At 41.8% G+C, this 20,544-nt stretch overlaps 1 protein-coding gene across 2 annotated transcripts in view; it reads right to left on the bottom strand.

Moving 5' to 3' along the window:
- Positions 1 to 7,281: 7,281 nt before the first annotated feature.
- The window catches only part of kek5 (kekkon 5), a 482,945-nt gene continuing 469,682 nt past the window's right edge, over positions 7,282 to 20,544 (bottom strand). For both annotated transcript variants that reach the window (XM_065234711.1, XM_065234710.1), the window contains 2 exons: positions 19,203 to 20,484; positions 7,282 to 8,866 (listed from right to left, as the gene is read on the bottom strand). In XM_065234711.1, the coding sequence (XP_065090783.1) occupies positions 7,881 to 8,866; positions 19,203 to 20,484 (2,268 nt within the window). In that variant the 3' untranslated portion in view covers positions 7,282 to 7,880. The remainder of the gene's footprint in view (positions 8,867 to 19,202; positions 20,485 to 20,544) is intronic.

Here is a 20,544-nt window from a genome sequence, read left to right as displayed (position 1 = left end):
TACAAATGGCTTTTGTGCCGTTTTCAAATGTTAGCACTGAAATATTTAATTAATTATAAAATTAAATTTTATGGAATTACTGAAATTAGCCATAACCCACAATTATTTTCATTGTATTGAAATTACTGAGTAATTCAAAATTCACTAATTATTTTAATAATTATGTGGTAATTTTTGATTACCGATCACCTTACAAACTTGGTCGGAAGGTAGGAACCCCTCGATTTCAACAATACATAATCTGGGTAAACAATTTTTAGCGTGTCTTTTTTTTTCCTTCTTGTTTACATTCGACAAACTCAACCGAAAATGGCCTGCAAGCTGCGAAACCGAAGTAGAAGGTCCGGACACCCACGCAAGCAACTATACAGAGCTGGAAAAAGGGCCTATCTGCTTTGATCGATTCTCTTCATCGACCTTCTCTTTTGATAACCACGGCTGTGCAAACAGTTTTCGTGCTATTTTTGACACATAGCATGATAATGGAGGTTTTTATCTATTGTCCAAATCATCAAATACATCAAGGAATGTTGTTGCAGCTGAGTTATTAACGAAAGAGAAAGTGGATGAAGAGAATCGATCAAAGCAGATAGGCCCTTTTTCCTGTAGTGTTTCACACTCAAAAAATTCCACACGTCATCATCATGTGGCTCACATTTAATTTTGCGCTTTTGTGAATTTTATGCTATGAACCATGCCTGAACACTATGGATTAAAATTGTGACACACTTGGATTCTATATGCCTCATATGGTGATACCAATAGTTTTGCACATCATAGTTCAATATTCTACAATGTTCTACTTTACCGACTCTAAAAATGAATCCACAAATATATAAACAAAACTGCATGAGGCCAGAGCTTTCACATATCTTTTTAATGGGTCTGATTTGGGATTCGATCGTGGACTGTTGGGGTGTGCTGCTGCCAATCTTATTTTGCCACGGTTGTTCTCATATAAAGGGTGATACGGTCAAAATTTGGTCAATATCAACTTGACGTATTTCTTTCAATTTTGCATTTAAAAAACCTGAACACCCCTCATTTTGAAGGTGTGTGTGTGTAGAATGTTGCTCCTATTTTGATTTTGGAATTCACTCTTCAGTTGTCAAAATGCCGTCCAAGCAAGAAGAGCAGCGTATCAAAATTTTGCTCGCGCATCGCGAAAATCCGAGCTACTCGCACGCAAAGTTGGCAAAATCGCTAAAAGTTGCCAAATCAACCGTTACAAATGTAATTAAAGTGTTTGAGAAATACTGGGCTATTGTCAAGCGGAACCTAAAGAAGACCAAAACAACTGCTAAGGGCGAGCAGCAGTTCAAGGCAAACTGGCTTTCTGCGGCGAAGAAGGTGGACAAGGTGGCTGTACAAAATCTGATGGCAGGGGTCAAGCGTAAGGCCCGGCAATTCGGATTTGGAAAAGCGGAAACCTAACTGAATATTTTTCCTGAATTTTATACTAATTGAACTTGAAAAAGAAATTTAATTTGATTTTTTTAAATAAACGATTTCACCGATTTACACGCGTTTTCCCTTGTCCAAATTTTGACCGTATCACCTTTTAAGAGACGGGTTGATAGGATAAAGTCACAACTCTTGTTTTCGATGTTTACCTTTCTAAGCAAGCAATTCACATCGCATTGAAATGCAAAACACTTTAAATCCATCTGTTTTGAACAGTAGGGTGATCCAATATGCAATACACTTGAAGATTTTCAACATTTCAAAGTTTGAAACACTAGAAATGAACGTATATAACACATTGAACCAAGGTGAAATACACTTAATGTAAATGTGATTGTGCATTCACAAAATCAAGTCAGCAGTGAGCATTCATAAGGGCGTATACGCGATGATCGATTATCTTCATCGATTTTCTCTTTTGTTAATAACTCTCTAGATTTGACGTTTGTCGGTGTGTTTGTTGTTGCTTTTGATAGCCAATACAACCTGTTACAACTCTACATTGAACAAATTCTACAAGAGAATCGATCATCGCGTATACGCCCTTATGAATGCTCACTGTCGAAGTGTTTAAACACTTCAATCAAACGTGTGGAATTTTTTGAGTGCAAGCTCGACAAAACTGATGGAACCCTACAATATCAACGTCACTCCGTCGTTTCTGATGCCGATCCCCCATATCATCCCCACCTCCACCCGACGTCGATAGAAAAACAGATCATCCCCAAGGAATTGAAAAGATCTCCAAATGACAAGCGATCAACAGACCGAATGATAACGCTATGTCAGAAGTGGAAAGCAGTAATGATATCTCGATGAACATTTCAAAGGGTCCTATCTGCTTTGATCGATTCTCTTCAACTAAGCATATCTCAGTAACATTGTCTCACTCTGAACCTACATTTAAAGTTATTTTGTGATTGTATGATTACTTGGCTATTCACATAAAATGTTGTGCAAGGACCTGCGGTCGAGTTCGGTGGTGAGGTCTCCCAAGCATCGTCGTCAGGCAAGTATGCATACATTAGTTACAGTCATTTGCCTGATCAGTTTCCGTGTTCCAGTGCAACGCTTCATGATGTTTACACGATTTCCAAGAATAATGCCTACCTACCTTTATTGCTTCTGGACCACCACCGAGACGCATCGTGGAAGCCCCTGATTTCTCTGCCTCAGTCGCACTTATTCCAGCCAGCGCTCTACATAGTCGTCTCGGCCCTGAGTGTAGATGTAGGTCGGGGGTCTTCCAACCAGCTATTACTGGCAAGTATATTGACGATTCAGCTTCTCCTTTGCCTGATACCGCTTCAACTTCTAGCTGTGTTTCCGGTTCTGCGATCTCCACAGTAGCCACATCATGTCCATGCATCCGTCCTGCCAACTACCAGCAGGTTTATGCCGCCACCTGCTCTTCCTCGGATCCGGGACACCCTAAAACAGGCACTGAGGAAGCTTCCGAGCCTCCCGAACCTCCCGACCCAGTCCTCAGGCGAGTATTTTAGCGATTCCGAGCTTTCGGTACCTGATGTCCTTTCGATTTCTAGTTCCCGTGATTGCTCCTCGAATGGTCTCCGGATCTACTACCAAAACGTGCGTGGGCTGAGGACTAAAATCGACTCGTTTTTCCTGGCTGTTGCGGAGGCCGAATATGATTTGATTGTGCTGACGGAAACGTGGCTGGACGACCGAATTTACTCATCGCAACTTTTCGGGTCACTCTATTCCGTCTTCAGAACTGACCGGTCTGCCCTAAACAGTCAAAAATCGCGCGGTGGCGGAGTCCTGATTGCAGTATCTACTAGACTAGCCAGCTACATAAGTACGTCACCCATATCCAGTCAACTGGAACAGCTGTGGATTGTCGTAGAACTTCCACAAAGCAAGCTTAGTGTAGGCGCAATCTTCCTGTCTCCCGACCGCAAAAACGACTGCACGAGCATCCTGCTCTCCCGCTTTCGTATTTGGTGACTACAATCAAGCTGGTCTGCAGTGGCGCTTTGCGCTTTACAGACAGTGGCACACCATTAATTGATCCACTGCTTTCGCATATGCCGGTTGCTTGCTGTCCTCTTTTGGACGGTTTTAACTTTTACGGGTTCGCACAAGTGAATACTTTTCCGAACCGAAATGGACGTTTGCTAGATCTTGTCCTGGCAAATGATTCCGCACTACCAGGCACTTCTGTTTTCTTGCCGGTCGAGGCACTGATTGATCTAGATGCCGATCATCCCGCTCTCGTCGTGTCATTTAGTTTACCTGCGCCGATTCTTTTTACGCCGTCATCTGAGTGCTACTCTTTGGACTTTCGCCGGGCCGATTATGTTGCATTGAACAATGCGCTTGCGGAAATTGATTGGCAATTTATCGAAACTGCCGCTAGCGTGAATGATGCAGTGGGTTTTTTCAGTGCTGCACTGGAAAATGCTATTTTCTGCATTGTCCCAGCTCGACGACCTCCGCTAAAGCCTGCATGGTCTAACCCACGCCTACGCGTGCTAAAACGTCAACGCTCTGCCGCCCTCCGAAAGTATTGTAAATCTCGCTCGCCGTACTACAAACGACTGTTCAATTTTGCGAGTCGTAGTTATCGAAATTACAATCGTTTTCCCTATAATCGACACGTGAGACGCACGGAAGCGAACCTTCGCACGAATCCGAAAAGTTTTTGGACGTTTGTCAACTCCAAACGGAAGGAATCCGGGTTGCCTTGTTCCATGTTTCTCGGGAATGACTCGGCTAATAGTGAAAGAGAAAAATGCGACTTGTTTGCTCGTCATTTCAAGCAAGTGTTCAACGATTTCTCCGCTTCGCCAACACTAGTGCTGGATGCTGCTGTTGGGATGCCACGTGATGTGTTTAGTTTCGTTATTCCGCGCATTTCAGAAGACATGGTGATAGCCGCAACACGCAAACTGAAGCTCTCGTTCGCCTCCGGACCTGACGGCATTCCGTCATCAGTTCTAAAACGTTGTGTAGCCAATCTCTGCCTTCCACTTGCGAGGCTATTCAATCTCTCGGCACAGCAATGTGGGTTCCCCTGCCGCTGGAAACTTTCTTATCTGTTCCCAGTGCACAAAAAAGGAGATAAACGGAATGTCATCAATTATCGTGGAATCACCTCCCTGTGTGCCTGCTCAAAACTGTTCGAGATATCATAAATGGTGCTCTGTTCGTACGCTGCAAAAATTATATCGATACAGAACAACACGGTTTCTACCTGAAGCGCTCCGTGTCCACGAACCTGGTGCAGTTCACTTCTAACTGTCTGCGATGCATGGATTCAGGATGGCAAGTCGATACTGCGTATAGAAAAATGTAACATTATTTCCTATCACCGAAAAATCGAACCAATCATGTTTGACTATGTTCTCTATGGACGCTGTCTTGCTCGTGTAGAGCACATAAAGGATCTCGGCGTTACCTTGGACTGTAGACTCACTTTCAGAATCCACTACAATGACATCATCTCCAGAGCTAATCGACAATTGGGCTTTATTTTCAAAATTGCCGACGAGATTCGTGACCCGCTATGTCTCAGGTCACTTTACTGCTCGCTTGTGCGATCCTTATTGGAGTCAAGTTCAGTTGTTTGGTGCCCTTTCCATGCTAGCTGGATCACTAGAATTGAATCCGTTCAACGCAAGTTTGTGAAATATGCTCTTCGTTTCCTCAACTGGCGTGACCCAAAGAAATTGCCACCGTACGAGGAGCGTTGCCGTCTCCTGGGAATCGAGCCATTAGAGGTGAGACGGACGGTCGCTCAAGCTATGTTCGCTGGAAAGCTGCTTACAGGTGACATTGACTGCCCAACACTGCTGTCACAGCTAAATATGTATGCCCCTGAGAGGTCTCTTCGTCAACGCGACTTTCTGTTTTTGGAACCACGGAGCCGGAATTATACACAACACGAGCCAATTCGAGCAATCAGCCGGCAATTCAACAACTTTTTTTATATGTTCGACTTCAATGTATCAGCTGACGTGTTTTGTCACCGGCTACTTGGCCTTTTCTGTACCGTTGATCGTAACTATTTAGTTTAAGTTTTATTCATTTAGACAGTAATTGTCAGTTGAATTTTTCAATAAACAATAAACAACAATAAGTTCAACAACGCCCAACTATGGACAGCTCAATGTTAATCCCATTTACTCTTTGAATCAGCATACATCAACATGATAGTCTGCTAAGAAAAACCTAAGAATGTATAGAGAAAAAGCTCAAAAATACAGTTTTAACTGATGCTACTTTATAAATATCAAACTGTCCAATATTGGACCCTGCCAACACACGGTGCCTGCACGGTAGTGTGGACCGTTAGAATGGTTCATCGGGTGCGAAGTGAAGTGCTTCTCAAACTGAAGCGATACATTGCTCAATTTTTCAACGTTATCCTAACGTAAATTTAATATTATCACCCATATCCACGCCCGAAACCCATCTACCACAAAAAAAATCAAAACAAATATGTTTCCGTATGGCAAACACGCCCAGACATAAACGAGAATATGGGTGTATATCTTCATTGTAACAACTACGGGTAATCATCGAAAGTACTTGCATTTTACTCAGGCTCTTGGCACTCTCTCATACTCGAAATGTGCCACGACCAAATTGGCACAACGACGCCCTATACGCTATCTGACCAAAGCGCAGGGGGCCAGTACCCTAAATGCTAAACTCTCCAAAAATGACCCGTTTTTGCCCACGTCTATGCCAGAATCTCGTAACATATAGACCGCACTGAGCAGTAGGGCTTGAACAACCCTGCGTCTCCATCACATTGAACATAAAACTGGAGGAAGCTGTGTAGGTAAATTAAAAATGGCTCCTCGCTCCTTCTGATTTTACAAATAAAAAAGAATCCATAACAAGCTCAACTCGTTAGGGCATTACTCTGATCCGCACAACAACAAATCTAGCTGAACATGACATTAGGTCCTAAATAACATTGATCGATTCTCTTCGTCGACTTTCTCTTTCGTTAATAACTTGAGCACATATCCGTTTCTTGTGTTTGGCGTATTAGATGCTAGATAAAAACTTCTTTTATCGATCTGTGTGCTGAAAATACATGGAAATGTCTTAACATGGCCATGAGGATGCAAAGAGAAAGTCGACGAAGAGAATCTGTCAATGTTACTTAGGATCTAATGCAATGTTCAGCTTGAAATATTCAATCAAGACAAAACACCAGGGGAAAAAAGCGTGAAACTCTAGAACAATTACCACCCCCATGCTGGGACCTGGCCGAGCCAAAAAATGAAATCTTCTGTTTCCATAATTTTAATCTTCATTAAAATATTACTTCATTCCGGTTTTTGACTGTCGTCCTCGTCCTCGACGACGCCGGATTTCCACCCCATCCCTATAGCGCGCGCACTTGGATATTAAGCTTCCAGCCAGCCTTAGCAGGCACTCACAGACCAGATAATGACAAGAAAAACACTCGCCGGACGCGTTTGTACCACTACACCACGCTGCCGCGCCGGTTGGCTTTGGCCTAGCGAGAGCTGACGGACGGGCAGCGGGTGCCGAGGTAATAACTTTACACCAGCAGCGCTAAAAGAACGAAAGCAAAGGAAAAGGCGAAGCGCGCTCACCGAGCGGAAGCATAAAATTAATTAAGAAAAGAAGGCCTTCGCTTGGTCTGATTCGAATTTGAAATTTAAAATTATTTGTCGAGGTGGGGGGGGGTGAAAGCTGCGTTGCAGCAAAAGCATTCAAATTAAGCTGTCGGAAAAACGGGGCGGTTTGGAAATTTCCATCAGATTAGGATCTTTTTTTTCTTCAACCCAGAATAGGAATTATGCTGCAGTGTCGTTCTCATTAGGACTTTGTTCGATATTCCAGCTGAAGCTCCCAATCAACGCCACATGCCTTCAGTAAAATAAATAGCTATTCGTCGGATCACTTCAACACGTTCGTTCCACTTTTGTTTATTAACTACCCTTACACACTAGCAACATTAGCCCTATAGTTCAAAACTTTTGATTTTCACTTTTTATACGTTGCTTTCTGTCAGTTTTCTTATAAAAACATAATAGTACACTTTTAATGCTATTTCTCGATTTCATAAAGATTCTTCTTAATTGTTTTTTTTTTTTTCAATATACACTAAAGTTCATCATTTTACTCCTCTCTCTCTCTTTCTCCCTCTCTTGCTTCGCTCACAAACTGCGCACCTGCCTACCACCCACCTACCTCTCTCAATGTACGTTCAAATAGAGTAGAAAAAATAACTATTAACTATGTTTCACCGAATATACTATTTGAATATATAATATAAGAATCTTTAAAAGCTACTCACACTACCGACCGGTCGTTCCCTATAAGGAAAAACGGTCGTTTTCGTCGTCGTCGTCGTCGTCGTCGTTTATTGCGCCACACCACACATCGTCGTTTCGCCGAAGGAGCAGCTAAACTTCCGTCCCGTCGTCTCCTTCGTCCGCAAACAGTGGACTGGTACTGCTGGTGCTGGCCAACCCGCTTGACGATCCGGGCGTTCCCCCAACCACCAGGTTCATTCCCGCTAGGCTGGGCTTCTTTTTAGGCTTCGGTGGTGGCCGGGGTGGCACTTTGCTCCTACTGCTGGTGCTGCCGCCGGTGGTCCTACCGTAGATCGACTCGAGACCCGCTATCGTCGTCGATGGCGAAGTCGTCGCTGATTGTCCTCCCACCTCGGGGATCGATTCGTAGTTGCTACCGGTGGAGTTGTTGTGCGTCGCCGGCATGGCTGTCTGTCCACCGGGAGTTGCTGGAAGTGGTCGATTCTTCATACTGTACGTACTGCTGGAGCTCGCTTTGCTGGACGATTTATTCAGCTTAAGCGTCGAGTTGCCGGACGCCGTCGTCCGGAGGCCGAGATTGTCGTATACCGGTTCCGTCGCGGCTGGCAGCTCTCCGGTGGACGTTGGGCTCGTGGGTGGCAGCAGTTCCGCCGTCGTCGCAGTCGAATTGATCGATGGGCTCCAACTGGGTGTGCGCGGTTTCCGTGGAATGGTGACGTAGCCTTGCTTCATGACCACCTGCGGGTAGATGAGCGGTGCCGCCGTGAAGGGCGAATTGGATCGTTGCGTTGCGATCGCTATCGTCCGTCCGGTTTTCGGATGTTGAAGCGTTCGAAATCCAGCCGGAACTTGGCCGCTTGCGCTGGCACCCAGAAGGCCGGGACTGTGCTGGTAGATGGGACTGGAGAGGGGCGATTTGCCGTATATCCGCCCGTCGTGGATGTTGGACATCGAGCTCTGGATCGAGGGCGACTGGGGAAAGCGTGTACTAGGGAAGGCAAGCAGATCCGGCGGAAGGTTGGTGGTACCGTAGCCGCCATCCTCAATGTAGGTAGCACGGGTGCGCGGGGCCGTATCCGACAGGGCAACCGAGGCCGTTTCCTCATCCTGAGCAGCTGGAAAAAGCGGAAAAGCGAGAAAACGGAGGATTAATGGCTTAAGTTTTTCATGGTCATTATAGATATTTTCGATTTATAGCACAAGTGGGTTAGAAAATAAATCACAGTCTGTACTGTACTCAGGGTAGAATCAAGGATTTGGTACCGCAGAATAATAACCTTAGGTGGTTGGATAGATCCAGAACATACCCGACAGTAGGAAAATCAAAGTAATATTAATCGGGGAAACTGGGGCAGTTGGGCCATAGGGAAAAGTTGCCATCCCTCTAAATATCCACTAAGAGCAAGGGGTAATCAACTCTGCACATTATGCCGAAACACAGCACGGCACACTTTTTGGCACGTAGAGCACACGTTGACAAATGTAACTCAAACAATATTATATAAACGGCAGCACTGCTGAGTTATGCCAATCGTACTCATAACTATGGTTACTGCTTTGTTTACTACTACTGAAAACAGAATTGACAGTTGACTTTCGATCCCGCCCCAGGCGAACCATTGTCCAGACCGAATGATCTCGTAGTCTTCTGCAGGAAATCGTCTAACGTTACCTTTAACGCTGGCAGTTCTATTGCAGGTAAAATACAGCATCATATTCAAGACTTTTGGCGAACGGACACGGATTGGGGCAACATTATTCCAATTGCTCGCGCTGGATGGATTGTACACTCAAAAAATATTGAAAGCTAAATAGTATAAAAGTTACGCTAAATCGCAACTCTCCGTGTCGACGCAAAGGTCGGTATAAAGGGAGAGAATACAGACTTAGTATAAAAATGATTTATGCCTGCAATAGTATAAAATCGAAATATGCTTGCAATGCATACATACGGTTTATTAGAGGGAATGTATTTTCTGCTTGTTTTTCGTTTAATGCTTAATATTATTGTTTTCAAATAAAAATTAAAGTTGTAATTAAAACAAAAGCAGTACAATAAAATTATCATTATCAAACCTAGGTTTATCATTAGGTACCCGACGTTTTGATCTTTGATAAGCGGCTAAAATTTGGCTCCACCCGGAATGGTCATATTCAACGCTATGGCCGTTAAGTCGAACAGATAGAAGAAATTACTGTGCATCAAATCCGTCAGCAGTTTATTGGCTAATCGATACAGGGTTGCCATTCATGGCAGGTTTTGACTCCACTTCCGGCAGGCTTATATGCTTCTTTCGATCAATGAGCGGACGATGTTTGCAGAACCATTCGAGGACGTTACCACCTTCAACGTGAACTGAAAAACGACTACGAGTGCCATCGTGTTTGACATTGTCATTTTTGATCATTTTAGTATACTCTGATCGAATTCCACTCCAATAATCGGACTTAGTATAGTTTTGAAGAAAATATTAATCGAACCAATGTATAAATTTTGATTAATAATAAAATGCATAAAATTCAATCAATACTGGTTTTGTAACATTTTTGAGTGTACTGTGCCACGAATAATATTCACCCGCTTCTTCCCCGCCGGCTCTTCTCGTCTAGCATCACAAATGCTTCCAAGTAGGACATCAGAGTAAGCAGCAAGACATAGCTAAATAAGTCACGTTTCCCTTTGTTTCTTCGCGAACAATTGTTCTCATATTGCGCGAGATAATCGGGGATCGGAGGCTTATATGTGGGAGTTTCTCCAGATCAGATCCAAGCGATCGACAATCCCAAATACTTTTAATAGCGCATCTTATGCTGGTGCTAGTAGGCACTTGTCCGTATTGGCGTAGAACATATCCACCGGTTTTATTTTCCGTTGAACAAACGTCGTCACGGCCTTCTTAAGTCCCTTTTCAGCTGCTTTGTGAACTTCCTCTACGCGTTTTGCTTCACAATTCCTGTGCAACGCTTTTCGGTTCATTAGCTTCAAGACAGACGCATTGTCTTCGCGATCGGGAGAATGTTATCATGTCATTTGGAAGATCTTGCAAAATCGGAGACAAAAAACATTGTTAAAATTGAGTTCGTAGTTATAAAGGAAAATAGTAATTACATCAGCATGAAATAAAATAAAATAATTGGAGATGCAACTATAAAGTCTGGCGAGTTCAAACCGTAGTTTTTTAACTGCCTAACGTTTCAGCTGTTTTCGGTAGTCTTCCTCGGAGGACGTTAATTCTACCGTAATTAAATTTCTCCTGAGGAAGGTTGCCAAATTTGTCTGAGTATTTTTCACCGAGAAACTGTTATGAAGATAAACAGGCACAAAATTCATTATAAATTCAGGGTTGCCAAACTCATGGGATATTGACGCCTTGATTGACAGATTTCGGTTCATTCGACACAGCGTAGGCACAGCTTTTGGCACAGCTAAATCATTCGACGCAGATTTACACCGTTTACTCTCCAGTTTTCAAAATGACATCCAAGCAAGAGAAGCAGCGTGTCAAAATTTTGCTCGCGCAGCAAGAGAATCGGACGTTCTCACACGCCAAGTTGGCAAAATTGCTGGATGTTGTCAAATAGACCGTGACAAACGTTTTAAAAGTGTTCGGGGAGCGTCTTTCGACCGCCAGAAAGCCTAGAATGTCAATGTCTCCCATACTATTGTGCAGTGGGCCAAGAAACGAGCCGGGTTGTCGACGTTTAAGAAGGTGAAGGGGGCGAAACGAGATTACAAACAAAACACGTCGGCAAAGCAGCGGTCCCGAAAGCTGTATACGAATCTGCTCACAAAGTTCGACTGAAGGCGGATTTCAAGCAGCTTCCGGGACAGGAGTTTTATACAGCATCAGGAAAAGGGGAGGTGACTGAAATTTTCAAAACCATCGAACTATCGAAGTTCTCGAAAAAATATCCCGTCTGGCAGGCCATATGCACGTGTGGTCTAAAAAGCGGCATTTTCATTACTACGGGAACCATCAATCAAGAGATCTACGTCCAGGAGTGCCTGGAAAAGCGCCTGCTACCATTCCTAAAGCAACATAATAGACCTGTGCTGTTCTGGCCGGACTTGGCGAGCTGCCACTAGGGGAAAAAGACAATCGAGTGGTACGATCCGAACAACGTGGTTGTGGTACCTAAAGACCACAACCCTCCCAACAGCCCAGAACTCCGCCCTATAGAACGGTGTTGGGCCTTGGTCAAACGGAATCTCAAAAAAACTAATAAATCCATGGCAAACGAGCAGCAGTTTAAATCTAACTGGCGTTCGGTGGCGAATAAGGCCAATGAGACCACTGTGCAAAATTTAATGGAAGGGGTTAAGCGGAAGGCACGGCAGTTCGGATTTGGCAAAAAGAATAAACAAAAATTTTTTTCCTTTAAATATATAAATTGAACTTCCAAAAGAAAAATAAGAAGATTTTTGTGATATTTTTTTTTAAATTTAATTCTTTATTAAAGAGATTTTTAGCCTTAGGCTAGTTCATCTCTAATTTTTGTGATATGAATTTTGACTGAAAGAAACGATTTTTTGTCGACCAATTTTTGCGCGTTCCAGTCTTTAGGCAGATCATTTACAATCAATTTTATTGTTTGTTTGTATTTTGATTGTAGGTTCTTTTAATATGTTATGCGAGATAGGAATTAAAAAGATTAAAAAGTCCGAGAGAAAGGCAGAGATTATTTACAATCCATTTTCTGGTATGTTTTATAATAAAAATTTACTGTTCGCTTTCCGGCTTGCTTGGAGCTGCAACATGAGAGTGACTCCGATGATGACGAAAGATTATTCTGTATCCCGATGTTTGATTCGGATTTTTGTATTCAAGACAGTTAAAATCAACTAAGGTGAAATCTAATAGCGAATTTGTTAATTATTCAGTTTCAACCTGGATCTGGTGTCAAGATCGGCTTTGCTTGTTTTCTGAAAAACGACAGTTTGATCGTTTGTTTTTAAAACCTACATCAGGTTTAGGTTCGCACTGACAAAAAGTTCGGTTTCACACTGGTTCCAACCCCGATAATAAACAAATTCGCTGCAAGTCTTCTGCTGCTGTTCATCACTTTCAAAACAAACAAGTTTAAATATCCAGCTGAAGATTACAAAAAAGCCTTAAACGAACCTAACACTCGAATTGTTGTCAAGAAATAAATAAGACCTTTTGCAAAAATCCACTAGCAATGATAAAAAGATTCGCTCAGAGAGCAAGAGAATTTCTCAGAGTAACTCTAGATTTCTCTAAATTTTTCACACACCCCCCCCCCCCTCCCTCCTCGCAAACACCCAAAAATTTGGGTACTTTTGGAACGGGGACGAAAAACGATGTCCAATATTTCGGCCATCGGGTTTCAGAAAATCTGTCAAATACCCTACAATGTGGGTATTTTCGGAACGGAAACGACGCGTAGATGCTGAAAATTGATATTCGACGGAATTTGTACGGTATTTGATACTTTTTTCTGAAATCGGAAGCCACCTTCTTGAAATACAAGATGGCGTCGGACATCAATTTCCGGCCTCTAGATGTCACCTCGATTCCAAAAATACCCACATTGATCGGTATTTGACAGTTTTTCCCACTCTGAAACCAGAAGTTGCCATCTTGTATTTCAAGATGGCGTCTGACGTAGATTTTTGGCATCTACGTGTCATCCCCGTTCTGAAAATACCTGTATTTTAGGGCATTTGACACTTTTCCTCAAATCAGAAGCCATTGTTTTAGATTTCAAAATGGTGTCGGATATCGATTTCCGAGTTGTATAAGTTACCCTGATTCTAAAAAAGAACCGTATGTATGGGTATTCGATGGAATTTAACCGCCAAAATGGAGCTCAAAATGGCGCCGAAAATTGATTTTCATTCTCTTAACGTCATTCCGATTCCAAAAATACCCATTGACAGCATTTTACACTTTTTGTTAAACTTGAAGCCACCATATTGGATTTCAAAATGGCGTCGCTTATCTATTTCCAATCTCTCATCACCCCGATACCAAAAATATCAATTTTGATAGGTTTTTTTTTACAGTAGAGTAGAGAACTACTTCGGCCTAATCGCCCATTTTGGGCCTATCGAGCAGAAAACTTCAAATAAATCCACGATATCTTAACTCTGTCAATTATGCGTTTGGTACGATACTTTAGTTAATAAGCTACCGAACGAAGTCAATGAGACCGCGTGATATGAAGGTTTGCACCAATTATTCCCAAAAACAAAAGAAGCGCTCCGACCGAATCAATTTTTATCTTCATCCGATAGGCCGAAGTGAATTCATTTGCGTTTCAATGGCGTTTCAATGCGTTAGGCCGAGTTTAGAATCCGTAGGCTGAGTTTGGCGTCAAGAAGCAATGTTAGACTTTTGACAATATCTCAACGATTGGTTTCTCTTTATCAAATCTTACGGTACGTACGTAAATAAATTTGGAGGCCATCAGTAATAATAACATTCCGTTTGGTGCTAAGCTGCGCTAGATTAAGAAAGACTAAGTGCGGGTTGTGCTTAATAGGCCGGAAATGGGGTAGTTAACCCTATTTCCCACTTTGGTTGATACGCTATTCGACAATTAACCACTTCAGTCGAGCAGTTAAAATGACGTTATTTTAAGATTTTTTCTTCTAGAACGACGAGAAAAGTTGCCAACATTTGCGCGTTTCATAAAAAAAAATAGAAATTAGTTGGTCCAGTTTTGTGAAATCGCTGGTAGAAAGTCACGCCAAAACTGCTTGACAAGGTGGTCAATTTCGAAGGACCACCAAAAAACATGAAATTACATTATTCTCTAGAGATGCCTAAAAGTTCAATTATTCGATTAACGATTAATCGTAAAGATTTTTCCTGCTATTCGATTCAGAGATAGAAATTCTCACTTAGCTGCACGATAAGCATTTCCTCACTCAAGCTACTTTTCGGTGAGTTGTGAACCGTTCAAATTTTCATCTCTCCTTTTTTACCGATAATTCATGATCCTCTCTCATACATAATCCGAAAATATCTCTCTTCAAACCCAACGAAAATACTTTTTCATCACCCATTTAGCTCTGAAAACTACCAAGAGAGAAAAAAACACCACCCTAAATTGTTCGGCTCCAACCCAATGTGATGTAAACAGTTGAGGCTCGCCGTCTCTTTTGTTCTTCCGCTTATTAAATGGTTGACGGAGCGTGACATCATACTGTGTTATCCATTTAAACAGCGGCAGAACGAAAGGGACAACGATTTCACATAGCCTCACCTGTTTGCATTTCATAGGTTTCAACTATAGATACTATAGATTCCATAGATAAGCGGAGGCACAAAAAGTTGTTTCGGCAACCATGAAAAATAAATGATCTTACTGGCATCCGTGAAAAAAGTTCATCCCATCATAGAGCTCTTCGTTGTGCAGTTTTGTTTTGTTTCGTGCGTAAAAGTTCAAAATGAAATGCAAAGCAAATCTTTGCAACAATGTCTCGAGGAATGGTTTGCTTTATCGTTTCTTCTTCCGTTGTCCACGAAATAAATCGGAATGTGGAGTGTGGAAAGCGTTTTGTGTTCATAATATTACAATACTTCTCCCTCAAACAACACCATGATGACGTTATGCTCGTTTGGCTACACTAACTGACAGTTCGTTTGGCTACATTATACTTTTCCTCCGTTTATCTATCGGCTCTATAGTTTCAAACAGTCAGGCAGATTTTTTTATGATTTCCTTTTTATACCTTCTGTCAAATCATAAGGGTCATCCATAAATGACGATTCAATTTTCTTACCAATTTTAGACCTTCTCCTCCCCCTTCGTGGCGTTTTTTTATACCTTATGCATGGTCCGTTACAAATGTTGAAACCACCTCTCCATCACTCCTCAGATTCTACGTAATTTATGGATGTACCCTAACTGTTGTTTTGGTTCTTAATTTCAGATCATCGTTCGCATGCGGAAAGTGAATTTTCAGGGGTATGAATGAAGTGAAAAATCGTTATCGGTATCAAGAATTCACTGAAAAAGAAACGTTTTATCTGCCGCTCGTGCTCTCCGAAAAAAATAAATCGCTGTTGCTTTTCTCGCGAAAACTGCTGTGAGCGTATGATATTCTCTCGCTTCTCACATTCTCATCTATTTCTCCTAGCAGGTGAAAAATGACGTTTCTCTTCTCAAGTAGGCGAAAATTTCGAACTCTGGATTAAGGCTGTGAACCATTTGCCGAGTTAAATTTAACTCGTGGTTAAAAGTGACATTTCGAAAGTTATTTTCTATGTTCGAAAATCCCCGTGCTGTCGACAGTGATGCCACATTTTTTCGAAGGACAATCTGTATTTTCATCGCAAAAATCTTTTTAGGCTCTGAACCATTTGGTGGATTTTTTTAACTTTTGGTTAAAAGTTGACAGATGGAAAGTTATTGTAAAACCCTGCTATCCGAGCGTGGTTATTTCTGACAGACAAGAAGTTAAATTTTGACAATCGTGGTTGAGTTCTTCTCGAAAACCGTTCTATCGACAGCACAGGGATTTTCGAACATAGAGAATAACTTTCGAAATGTCTCTTTTAACCACGAGTTAAATTTAACTCGGCAAATGGTTCACAGCCTTAATCTGCATCTGGCTGACAAAAATCTGTGAAAAAATCTGTAGAATTTCTATATTATGGTCTCAGTGCGAATTTACGTAAATCTCCATTGAGTAAATTCATAGTTCAGAAGGAGTTTGCTCAATGTTTAGAATCATGAAAACTTACTAAAGTTTGCTGCAAAAATCTTGAAATCCTATAATCTTGATTTTTTGTAGTGTTTTGTATCTCTTCTACTGTCTGAATATACAAAACATTAAGTACCAGTTGTAAGAGACAAATCTTTTTCCGACTGAAGATTTCCTTAATGAAGTAACTATCACAATTCCCTAGAATTTGTTTTATTTATGTCTCTGATTACGCAAACCTTTATCTGGACATTGGACATAACACAGAACTTTTACAGGAAGTTTAGTCGAATTGTATGCAATATTCTTTATTTCTATAATTACGTTTTTAAATATACAAATATCCAGTAACTTCTTCGACTCACAAGGTGTAATCAACCACTTTGGGGGTTTTCTAAAATGACTTGTTTACCGAGTGGACAAAATATATTTAATTAACTTCGTATCTGAAGGGGGAATAGAAAGGGAAACTAATATTCCTTCCAACGAGAAATCAGAACATCTGAACAGCAGAAGTCCATTCGAAAGATTCCAAGTCCATCTGAAGCTAAAACAATAATAATTTACTTAGTGAAAAATACAATTTGAGTTTGATGCTCAGATTGAATTCAAGCTGCTCAAAAGGAAGAAACGATTATATATCGGAATTAATATATATAAAAAATAAATAATGCAAAACATATTCCCTTTATTTGAAAAAATCTGAAAAATCTGTATATTTTTCAAAAATCGGTGATCTGTATATACAGATATCTGTATCAAAATATTGAAAAAAAAATCTGTATGATTACAGATAAATCTGTATATGTGGCATCACTGGCTGTTGATCGACCGGTTTTCGACTCACGGTTGTCAAAATTTAACTTCTTGTCTGTCAGAAATAACCATGCTCGGTTAGCAGGATTCATCGATAACTTTCAATCTGTCAAATTTTAACCAAAAGTTAAAAAAAAATCGCCAATGGTTCAATTTATCAAGCCTAAATATTTATCGAATGTTCAACGCAGTAGAGAAAATTATTAAAAGTACTAATTTATCTGAACAGGCATAGAGAAGAACCATGAAACAAGATCATAAATTTGCCGAAAAAAGTGTTAAGCGTCTTTCTGCTAAAGGCTAAGATTTACCAAATTGTTGAGAGAAGGAGTTTAACGAGAAAAACTAAAAAGGGGAGAAGCTTTAGCTGGATGGACACTGATATTCTGCGGCGTTCCAACCTGTCGCAGACATAAGTTCAACCCCTGTCCGAAATCAGACGGGCCGAGACTCTTGCGAGTACCCAATCATTGAACCGAAGAATATGGGATTTTCCGGTCCGATTTGCTGATCTAGCTGCCTACACGTCATCATCATCTCTTAAAAGCTAGAGGCACACTTCGTTTGTGCTATAAGCCTGTAGTAACTTCGACTTCGAGATAAATTTCTGAACATGTCCCAACTAAAATTCATACGAAAAGGTTCTTTTCAGAGCAATCATAGTCATACTAAAGAGTATAAACAGAGATAACCCCGCTCAAATTCATATTCCTACACAAAACACAAGCTCCTACTGCAGTTGACATTTATTACACAGACAAACAGACATAACACATTGAATATTTCTCACTGCAAAGCATCGTCGCTAAAACATTACCGCCATCTGTTGAGTACACTGTGGTGGGCACTACGCTGAACAGATGGTGGTAGTGTGTAAACGTCAAACTCAAGGGAAATGAATATGCGCGCCACAGGTGGCGGTACTACCAACTACGATACTTTTAAATTGACCGTTAAATGCTTGTTCGATGAACAACTTGCGAGTGTTATGTCTGTTTGTCTGTGTTTATTATATAAGACCACGTAGTTCTACGTCACCATTGCGTACAACCCTATAGAGTTTTCCAAATACACAAAAGTGTGCGTGAGACCGCGCGCTACCTTTTTAAGTAATTGTGATATCGCGATACCTTTTTGGTTTTTCTTCTTCTTAATTTTTATATATGGATGTGGGATTTTAGTGTTCGTGAGATTGTGCTTGGAGATCTCTATAGGGCTGTTCCTTGTAGTTTTTCCCAGAAAAAAAAAAACATTATTTTTCTCAACAACTCTGTCTTATTGCGAATTTGTTTATTATTGGTGAAACCGTGTGGAACCGAACTTTTTGTCAGTGAGAACCTGAACCTGAGGTAGGTTTGAAAAACAAACGATCAAACTGACGTTTGTTAGAAAACAAGCAGAGCCGATCTTGATACCCGATCCAGGTTGGAACTGAATAATAAACAAATTCGCTATTACACGTCATTTTGATCGGAAGTGTCGTTTCGGTTCTACAATTTTTTGATAAAAATCTCAGGACGCCATTTAAAAAAATTTACAATTTCCAACTTGGCCAAATTTTAGCAAAAATGAAAATCATAACAAACAATTTTTCAAAGTTTAATGCAAATCAAAAATTCAAAACGTATTTTCTGCTGCGGGCGGTAAGCTTCCCATTAAAGCTGGTTTTGAAAATTTTGTACAAAGGTAAAAAAAGAGCTTACGGGACGCCACTGATTTATCGATAAGTCCACAGGTCAACATCAAAGTCGCATCTTTTTTTTTTTAATCAGCTGTCCCTCAGAATGATTAGTTTTGAGAGAACCATTTACAGAACATTGGTCCAACCCATCAACCAACTGAAATTGTTGGGCTATTTTCTCGGGTGGTATCGGTAAAACTCCCATATCCAGATATTCCAAACAAATCGCGCAATGTCCGGTAAATGTCATCAAAATAACATCCAAAACGTTACTCACCAAATCCCGTCTCCTCCAGTAGCGTCTTCTTGACCTCGTGCCCTTCGTCGTAGTCGGTCTTGTCGTTCGCTTCGATGTCGGCCCTCCTCGGCGGTTTCTCCACCGGATTCACCTCCGTTAGCAAGCTCTTCTGCATCTCCATTATCACCGAACCGCCGTCCAGGACCGACCCGTCCGCCGACTTGTCCATCTTGGAATTCATCAGTCCGTTCTCGCTGATTGAGGAATTCTTCTTGAATCTTCTCGTCTTGCGGCAAACACAGCACAGTACCAATATCACCAGAATCAACACAATCAGTATCGCTAGCACCACAAATAGTACAATCCACAGTATGTCGTTCGTTCGGTTCGGTGCCACTTTGGGCGGTTCTTTCTTCAGATCGAAAAATTGCTCACTCTCATCCGTCCCACCCGGGTTGGTCGCCTTGCAAACGAAGGACCCCCTGTCCGAAGACTTGACCCCCACGATTGTCAGCTCGGAGACCAGAATCTCGTTCGTATCTTTGCCATTCGTCCGAACGGCGTACGTTACGCTCCAGCGTTTGTCTACTTTCGGGATGGGTCGTTTGTGGAACAACCAATCCACCTTCGGCAGGGGCAGTCCCGTTACCTTACACGTAAAGGTAGCATTTTCCCCATCGCTAGGGTAGATTAGTCGATTTTCGATAATTTGTGGACGACAGGCGAATTCATCCAGGTGGATATCGTTCCACTCCTTTCCTTGTAGCAGCGGTGGCTGTGCACAGGTGGTGGGCGATCGGTACAGACTGTGGGTCATGACGAATTCACTAAAATTCCGCAGGGCACAGCTGCAATTCCACGGATTGTTTGTCAGTGACAAACTGGTCAGTTTTTCCAAATTGATGAACGTTTCCTTGCGCAGGATCTGCAGCCGATTGAAGTCCAGCTCGATCTGTGACAGCGCCGGAACGTTCGTGAAACTGTGCAGCGCTATCCGAAAGATCAGATTGTGGTTCAGCTCGATCTTGGTCAGGAATTTCAAATTCTGAAACAGGTTATTCTCCAGCCGTTCGATTTGGTTGTGGTTCAACATGATGACTCGTAGCTTTTTCAGATCGTCGAACAGGCCCGGGTCCAGTCGTTTCAGTCTGTTGTTGGACAGATCCAACTCAATCAGGATCGTTAGATTTCGGAACGAGTCCCGATGCACACTTTCGATGGTGCTATTCTTGATGTACAGTTTGTGCAAGTTTTGCTGATGGGCTTCCATCAGCTCGTGGGCCCGAATCTCCCCTATTCGATTTTGGGACAGGTCCAGTACCTGGAATGGGAAAAGGAAATCAAAATGATAATTTTTGTTTCTATAACACGGTTGGTAATG

This window comes from Ochlerotatus camptorhynchus, unplaced genomic scaffold (assembly GCF_037179485.1).
Source record: "Ochlerotatus camptorhynchus isolate MF236.1 unplaced genomic scaffold, CSIRO-AGI_Acam_v1.1 ptg000435l, whole genome shotgun sequence".
Lineage (NCBI taxonomy): Eukaryota > Metazoa > Arthropoda > Insecta > Diptera > Culicidae > Ochlerotatus > Ochlerotatus camptorhynchus.
The sequence above is the reverse complement of the archived record's forward strand: the minus strand, read 5'-3'. Positions and strand labels throughout refer to the sequence as shown.